The sequence below is a fragment of the Branchiostoma belcheri genome, unplaced genomic scaffold, assembly GCF_001625305.1.
Source record: "Branchiostoma belcheri isolate BF01 breed outbred unplaced genomic scaffold, Haploidv18h27 scaffold272, whole genome shotgun sequence".
NCBI lineage: Eukaryota > Metazoa > Chordata > Leptocardii > Amphioxiformes > Branchiostomatidae > Branchiostoma > Branchiostoma belcheri.
The window spans coordinates 95904-104249 of record NW_017803879.1 but is presented as its reverse complement, the minus strand read 5'-3'; the positions used below and the strand labels follow the sequence as shown (position 1 = coordinate 104249).

At 42.6% G+C, this 8346-nt stretch overlaps 1 protein-coding gene across 1 annotated transcript in view; it reads right to left on the bottom strand.

Annotated features, from left to right (window-relative positions):
• Positions 1-1887: 1887 nt before the first annotated feature.
• The window catches only part of LOC109472407 (transmembrane protein 2-like), a 34633-nt gene continuing 28174 nt past the window's right edge, over positions 1888-8346 (bottom strand). The window contains exons 22-28 of the mRNA XM_019772176.1: positions 6525-6645; positions 5502-5681; positions 4949-5171; positions 4453-4551; positions 3611-3771; positions 2801-2910; positions 1888-2153 (exon numbers count right to left, since the gene is read on the bottom strand). Of these exons, the coding sequence (XP_019627735.1) occupies positions 2035-2153; positions 2801-2910; positions 3611-3771; positions 4453-4551; positions 4949-5171; positions 5502-5681; positions 6525-6645 (1013 nt within the window). The 3' untranslated portion in view covers positions 1888-2034. The remainder of the gene's footprint in view (positions 2154-2800; positions 2911-3610; positions 3772-4452; positions 4552-4948; positions 5172-5501; positions 5682-6524; positions 6646-8346) is intronic.

Sequence of the window (8346 nt, the reverse complement as noted above, 5' to 3'; positions counted from 1 at the left end):
TCGCCCCCCCCCCCCGCCACTGTCAGGGCGGTGGATCCTTACCCCGCCCCATCCCAAAACTGACAAAAAACACCTGACACGCTACAGCTGACGTGAATTTGTATCCCCCAGACTTCCAGACTGCAAAATCAGACTAGATTTAGTTAATTTCTACTTAGGTGAGAAGGGATATATTATGCCAAGGCATTACTGTAACTTTCATTGGAAAAGTTTCTGTTTTGCTCTGTGCTAAGAACGCTGTCTGGAATTCCCCTTCCTTTCTGAGTGATACTTTATGGTCAATTTGGCCTCTTTTGCCTTTATTCTTCTCAACGAGTAGAAAAAGGTACTTTTGACCGAAGTTGCCTTGCATTCTGTAAGTAGCATCTTGCGTCACCTCTGTAAACCACTCCCCATTCCCGCCTAGGCTGACCTTTAGAGTGCGCTAGATGCAGCATGTCGCTTATTTCTTCTTACCTCGGGTTCAAATTTTAGTAAGTGTATATGTTTGGCTTTACTGTTGTTTGTGTAATGTCGATGTTTTCGCTTTTATGGGCGTGTCCTGATGCGACATGCACATTAATGTCCTTACTGATGCTACGCATCATTTGCCAGCATACACCAAATGATCAGCATCGTTCAGATCTATCACTTGCTGTCTATTCAGGTTTACAGGCAAACAATCTCATACAGAACACATTAATCTACCCAACGGAATGACAAAAACAATTAATTACTGTTTCCGACACGTCATAAGGGTAATTAAGATATCTGTTGTACTTTTATTTCAGACTGCCAGGTGGCGCTGCTCATATCAAAATTTTCACGCAACTTTATTGACGCGTTGCTTGGTAACGGAGTGACGTGAGACAAAATCTTTCTCAGAGATTGTTAGGGGATGTATCTTCTTTCATTTAAGACAAAATCTTAATAATCAATGGTAATTAAGGTCTCATTCATGTATTACTCCGAGTGTACCCCCTAAAAGAGTACCAAGTCAAAAACTAAACGGCTGTATGAACGCGTGTTTTTATTGGTGAGAATTTTCCCTTTAGCCATCCCAACTGATGTAAAACGTCAAAGCGGTGAAAGCTTGTTTGTAACTGATGAAATTAGGACGTAATTGTCGGCAGCCGCGAGCTAGGTCGGACGTGCACAGTCCAGTGTTGTGAGTTGTGCGGTCGTAGGTTTGCAGCGCGGGAGGACCTCTTGCGGGCAGCCGCTAGGTGCAGTTTGTAATTCCCATAAAATGGGATTGTGTGTTTAGAAGTCGTTGGCAATTTTTTTATGAGACGTAGAGTAAGTGTGCTCAACATAGCAAGAAAGATATCAATTGATTTAATGTAGGATCATAGGGAACACGGTCTCGTAAGTCACTCATTAATGCATGGTTTCTAATGTATGGAAAAAACTCATGAATGAGACCTTAAGTGATATTGAGTGTTCTCTTACTAGAGTTTCCGTGTAATGTTGTCTTAATAAAGGGGCAATTGAAGAATTATTTCTAAAATGTCTTCTTGTATAGGATGATGCTAGACTGTGTGGATTCAAGAAACACATATACGAACACTCACGCAAACACAAACTCTCAGAGAGACAGAAAGACAGAGACAGGAAGATCAATTTGAAAACAGTATTCTGTGGACACGAAACCGACCGACCAGTTTTATTGAGTACTACGAATAACCACCTGGTTACCAAACCTTTTATTTGCCTATAGTCTCTGCAGCTAAAATGGTTTTGGCTACACTATTAGCACTGCTATCAAGGATCCTCCAGGTTAACCCTATACAGTATTAGAAATACCCATCTGCAGCTTTGCGGTTCAATGGTGTTTAAGAGCTCTATAATGTATTAGTAATATTGCATGTAAAATGTTTGCCAACATGCAATTTTACATATGCCATGGGTTTAGATCCGTGTACTTGCAGAAAGTATTTCCGAATTGTAGAACAAAATTGTGACATTTTGCAACATTGCAGAACACTGAAAAAAACGTATTTCTATCACTGCTATAAGAGGGATCCTGGTGTATGTCTCTGTTCAGGGTAGTTTTTACCCCATAAGCGGAATCCTGTTGTAGATCTGTGCCGGCCCCTGACCTGACGGCAGGTTGACGTGTTGGATCCAGCTGGGCCACACGGTACCCTTGAAGCCAACCATCGCAAAATTACCTACAGAAGAATCAAGAAAACCTTGGTCAATGCGAACATATGGTGAGAGCTTAACCCTTGACCTGCTGGCATTTTTCACACAATATTTTTCTATAATTTCATATCGTAGGTCAAAGACCCCCAACTTTTTTTTGCCCTGCGGTGGCGTAGTTACCTTCGCATTCGTTGCGTTTCGCTGCGGTTTGATGTGTTGCACGAGAAATACCCCCAAATCGTACCTATGTAGAGTGCTATATAGATGGTACTGTATGTCCCAAACAACAATTGGTTGTGCTCCGCAGGACAAGGGTTTAACATCAATTGACAATCATAGGGCACAGATGAAACTGTTAGTGTTCCATTCCAACTTGTCTATTTTTTTTTTCATTTTCGCTGAGCTCATGATCGCTGGCGCTATATTCGTCAATTAGGTACGGTTACATCACTGAAAATACATGTCAGTCATATTTGTTTGCATTTTGACAAACTATGTACGCCTCATGTGGGCTGTTTTAAATGTCAGAAATGTGAGATAATTGAACAGATATGCTGAAAAGTGGAAGTAAATGACAATGACACGAATATTTCTTCAAATAAAATATTACAATTTGGATTGCAACAATGTTTAATAATGCCTCTATAAGTTTAAAAAAGATAGCACACTTCACCTTTGTCTTCCACAGCGACAGGCCCTGTTGCGCCCAACTCCCTCAGCGCCACCAGACACTCCCGGGCAAACTTACTGGCCCGGCCGCGCACTGCCACCACCACTATGGAACTGAAACCAGAAACAGCTTTAGTTCTAGTAGTCTATTAGCCTGTATCAGGCCACCGTGAGCACCACAGGATTTCCTCGGTACCGGGGGTGTTACCTGCCCGATCAAGTCAATCGGCACGCTCGCGGACTTTTTACGGGGTACGTTTATTTCGCTCAGCGTGCTGTCATGACGATCGGCTGCCTAAAAGGCCAATGCCTTTAGGGCTGTGGCTATTACAATTATAGTTATACCCATACTGTGTGATCATTTAATGGCTACTAGATAGGCTAGCCTATACTCGTACACTGTGGTGTCGATCGAAAAATACCTATGGCCGGAAAATGGCGTATAATTATGATATACCAAGGCTAAAAAATATCAAAATTATCGAACTTGGAGTTTTTAGACTTTTAGATTTTAGCGAATATCAAGAAAGAATAGAGGTGTTCAAAAAGTCATATTTTCTAAGAACTATCGCAGAGTGAAACTCGTTGACACTAAGTACATCTGGACCATCATCGCTAGAAATCTTTAAACAACTCCTGCAGTAAGACGTGCAAAGATTGGGTGTCAGGTCGTTGTGTGATATATAGGTAGCTGCCTGCGAAGCCGGTGTGTTACACCAAAGGGTGCTTATACCGGCTATACAGATACAGTTTACAGACACAGATATCCCTTTGCCCTACAGATAATGTCCCTTGATACGTAAAAGCATCGTACTTTTGGGGAATCTCCTTGCGTAGGAAGTTGGCCATGGCCAGGTCGCTAGCTGTATCCCCGTGTGTGTCGTACGTGGACTGGTGGGTAACCGTACCGGACACCGCGTCAACCCCGAGAACCATGTACCCTCTGCTGCGGTGGTTATAACGGACGCCATTTAACTGGAACGAAAATTATTTTTTTTTAATTATTCAATTCATATTTTTGTTTATTAAAGAAATATGGCATTCAAAAACATACAAAACCTTGTGGCAAGCCTCCCTAATTCATACATACAGGTTACAAAGAATGTTCATAGCAGTATATGCAATTAGGGGAATAGTGTATGACAGAAATAAGGCTTGTTATTCAACGATACACTCTTGAAGACGGCGTATTTTGCATATAGCAAACATTGATTCAAGTATCTATTCTTTTCCTGCTTGTCAACTCTACCGTACATTATATCTACGAAAAGGATTATTAGCAGTTCAGAAAAATCTTTGCAAACCTTGTAGAAAATAATGTTCACAAGACGCTTTTTAAAAAGCATGGGGCCAATATTGAAATAGCTGCTTTGGTGTCATTAGTGTAATGAGGATATGTGACTCAAACAATTGGTCACCTTAATGACTTGAATTGGACTAATGGTAATGATAGGACCCTCTTGACCCCCACCCCCGCCAGCAAAACAATTAAGGTAAACAATTTCGGGCCCCTGCAGTGAATATTAGAGCGTAAACATCAATATTTTCATCATGCATGTTCATCTTCTAATTAATGCCATTTAAAGTCATTAATGTCAAATTTGGTTTTGTAAGACTTTCAGTTTTCTTTGCAGTATATACAGACTGTGACTGTACCTCAACAAATGACTTGTGGCCTTGCCGCGTCTCTTCTAAACCAGCAGACGACACAGTCACTTCTAGGAAGCTCAGAGCAGGGTCAAAGACGATTGGCTCCTGTAAGAATACAAAAGAGGAGAACACCGTCATAATATACAAACAGAATGTTCTCATTCGACGTATTCACTCACGTTGATTACATGTTTTGATTGATCAAAAATACAAAACAAATCTCTAACAAAAAAATGATCGTACATTTTTCAGACCCAGAAAAATCAGGACCATAATAATAGGTCTAAAAGTGCAATTTCTGCTGCAGCACCATAGGAAACCAAAAGGGGGTCATAATTGGCCTTGTCTGTCATTTTTCCAATCCAACATTCTACCCAAGAAACAAAATACCATATAAGACCCACAACGTCTTGATTTATAGTTTTCGTTTACTCTGGAATTTCGTCGAAGGTTTTGAATATTTTTCAGACGCTCCGCACCTGAGGCGTCGCTAAAAACTGACCTGCGCACCGCAGTCCACACAGTCTCTGACGGCAGCGCTGAAGCTCGGCATGGGGACGGCTTGTGTCGGAGTCAGGGAGTATTTAGGGTAGGCTGCGGTGCGACAGTCGCTGACCTGGTCACCCTTCATGGTGGCCGTGATGACGACCCGCTCACAACCCGCATCCGAACAGTAGTCGTCCCCGCCACGGCCCTCGTTAGCGCGAAGCTTTACAAACAGTAGCCTGAAACAATTAAAAAAAGGTATCAGAGGTTTGGAACACCTCAAGAGCTCTGCCACAACGCCTCTGCTGATTGGATGACCCCATACAACCAGTAAGGTTTGGCCAATCAGCGCGCCTGTTCAAATTTGAACAAGTATTTAAATGACAGACGGATAGAATATGTGCGATTCCAGTCTTTTTCGCAAAGGAGCTACCGAAAGACCATACTAATTCTGTTACAGTTGACTAAAAATCTAAACAAAAAGCTGGCATCTAGGCTAACTTCAGCTTCGTCCGAAATTAAGCGTCGTCCACATGCACATTTCTTTGCAAACGTAAGTTTCAGCCTACCCCGTGCTTTCTTCAAAATAGAAGAGTTTGCCGCCGCCGTCTTCCACGTCAGTGAGAGTGAACACGGGTGACATGTCCTCCTCATGTGTCACCCTCTTCTTCACTCGTCCTTCAAGCTGGTACTTCACTTGGAACGTGGTGCCAGGAGGGTAACACAGACCCAGTCGGACCCACTCTCCGCTGTATGAAATAACAACATTCATTGGTCAAAGTCAAAATACGTACTAAGATACGGTGAGAAACAACAACACTCATTGCTCAAAGTCACAATACGTAACGTTACTAAGATACAGTGTGAAACAACAACATTCGTTGGTCAAAGTCAAAATACGTACTAAGATATGTGAAACAACAACACTCGTTGGTCAAAGTCAAAATACGTACTAAGATACAGTGAGAAACAACAACACTCATTGGTCAAAGTCAAAATACGTACTAAGATACAGTGAGAAACAACAACACTCGTTGGTCAAAGTCAAAATACGTACTAAGATACAGTGTGAAACAACAACACTCGTTGGTCAAGGTCAAAATACGTACTAAGATATGTAGAAACAACAACACTCGTTGGTCAAAGTCAAAATACGTACTAAGATACAGTGAGAAACAACAACACTCATTGGTCAAAGTCAAAATACGTACAAAAATACAGTGAACAGTACTATTTTCTGGGTGGAAATAAAACCATCCACATTTGGGCACACCAACCATCACTCAAGCAGAGACGGTGGGCGATATAAACTTCCTAACATTTTTACCAATTGACCAACTGACGTCAAAGGTCCGCCAGATCATGTGACCCACGTGATTGGTTACTTGTTTTTAGGACAGTCCAAAATTCAATGCACATTAAAATATCAATATTAACGATATTTTGAGTTGGATACAAATTTTAGCTGTGACCTCTGGCGTACAAATACTTTAAAACACCAAGTCACTTCGGAAGCCAGCTTATAAGAAAAGGACACAATTATAAATCCCTCCACCCCTGAGGTGTCGCCAAAAATAAGGTGAAAGCGTTACCCGTCGAAGTTGAAGAGATAAATGGTGACCACTTCTGGAGCACGTGTGTCCCAGTGGACGGTGTAGGACTGCTGTAGGGTCACCACGGGCTGGTAGAACTTCTTGTTGAGAGTTTTCGCACCTGTAACAGACATGATCTGTGACGTATTTGATCCTATGACGTATCGAGGAGTAGACAGTTTACAACATTTACATGTTCATTAACGTTAGCCAATAGTAGTGGCTGATGAGAGCGATTAGGAGTAAGCCCGCTAGTTTGACATCAGTCTAGACCCGGATCCCAGCTTAAGCTTCGGTCCCAATTGCGCCGTTGCCCGTCGGTGATGTAGCCCCGGCCCGCCCCGGTCGAGCTCAGGAGTCGGGCGGGCATCGGCTGTCGTGGTCACCATTAAAGGTTTCCTTCAGTAGCATTTTTTTTATGTTGTCACCCTCTTTGGTCGGTCTCCGGCAGGTACCCGGCAGCTTCTCTGACGATGTACTGACCTATACGTAATGCAGAATTCACACCTTTATTCTGTTCATCTGGTCTGTGACGTAACAAATGTCCCGGTGGACTGCCGGCAACCGGAGGGGTACCTGTCGGTCTTCTCACGGTGAGGTCATGGCGTCTTTTTGTCAGCGGGGCCCGGGTAGAATTTAAGTCAGAATTAAATTCTTCTCGAGTCCCGGACGGGCCCCTAAATAGCCCGGTAGCCGCAGGGTGTCCCGAGGGGCCACGTAGGGGCCACGCCCGAAAGTGCCAAAAACAGCGCTAGCCCTGGAACTACCCGACAGGGCCCCTTTTTTCAATTGGGGCCGAAGCATTAGTGAACACACATTAGTTAGCTCCGCTGTAATTGTCTTCGTCAGAAGGACTATGAAATTGTCTCGCCGGAGTGTGGGGAACTGCGGATTTTGCGATATAACTCTGGAAGGCATGATTCGACGTCCATGATTTTTGGCAGGCAGATTACCTTTGTTGAGGCCGAGGTCAAGTACAATTTTCGGCTTCGTGGGGGGTCCTTGCGTCACGTAGGTGCACATTTTGTGTTTGTGGCTTGTTAGCAAAATAACTTTAATTATAAAATGTTGATTATGATTCTTGGTGTGGTGGTTACTATTATCGGGACCAAGGTTAAGTTCGTTACTGAGCTTCGTGGGGGGTTTCGTTGTGACTACAGGGAGCATTTTGTTAATTTTTCTTGTGAGCAGGATAACTTTTGTATGTGTGGATGGAAGTTAATGAAATTTGACAGGCATATTACTGTGGTGGTCTCCAGGATTGAGTTTAAAGATGAGAGTCGTGGAGGTCGTTATGTCCCCGTAATAGATCTTTTTGTTTGTTTCTTTGTTTGTTTGTAGTTCAAGTACCGATGTGGCATGAGTCTAGATTTTTGTATGGTGTAAAGGTATTGTAATATAGATTTTGTGGTGTAAGTTTGAACTCTTTTGTTTTATAGGAATGTGGAAAAGGAGTTATCTTGTTCTGTTTTTTTGTTGTTGTTCTGGTGTTGTTTTGTATGTAGGTCAACAACCTTTTTGGCCAATTAGAGTAGGACAGCTGTATTGGTTGTGCTCTGTCTTTTATGTAGGTCATCGACCTTATGGCCAGAACAGCTGTCAGCGCTAGCTGTCCATGCTATTTGGTATTCAGTTTTCTGTCCCTTTTTTCTTCTATTGGTTGGATATAGGCAGTAAGCCTCGTTTCATAGGATATGTGTGCTATATATAAGTGTTGTGTGTGCTATCTATGATAGGTTACATGCTAGCTATATAGGTTACAGGTCTCTTACAGGTATTTCTTTAATGGTGGAGTTTCCTTGGATTTCTCGGTGTGGAGACC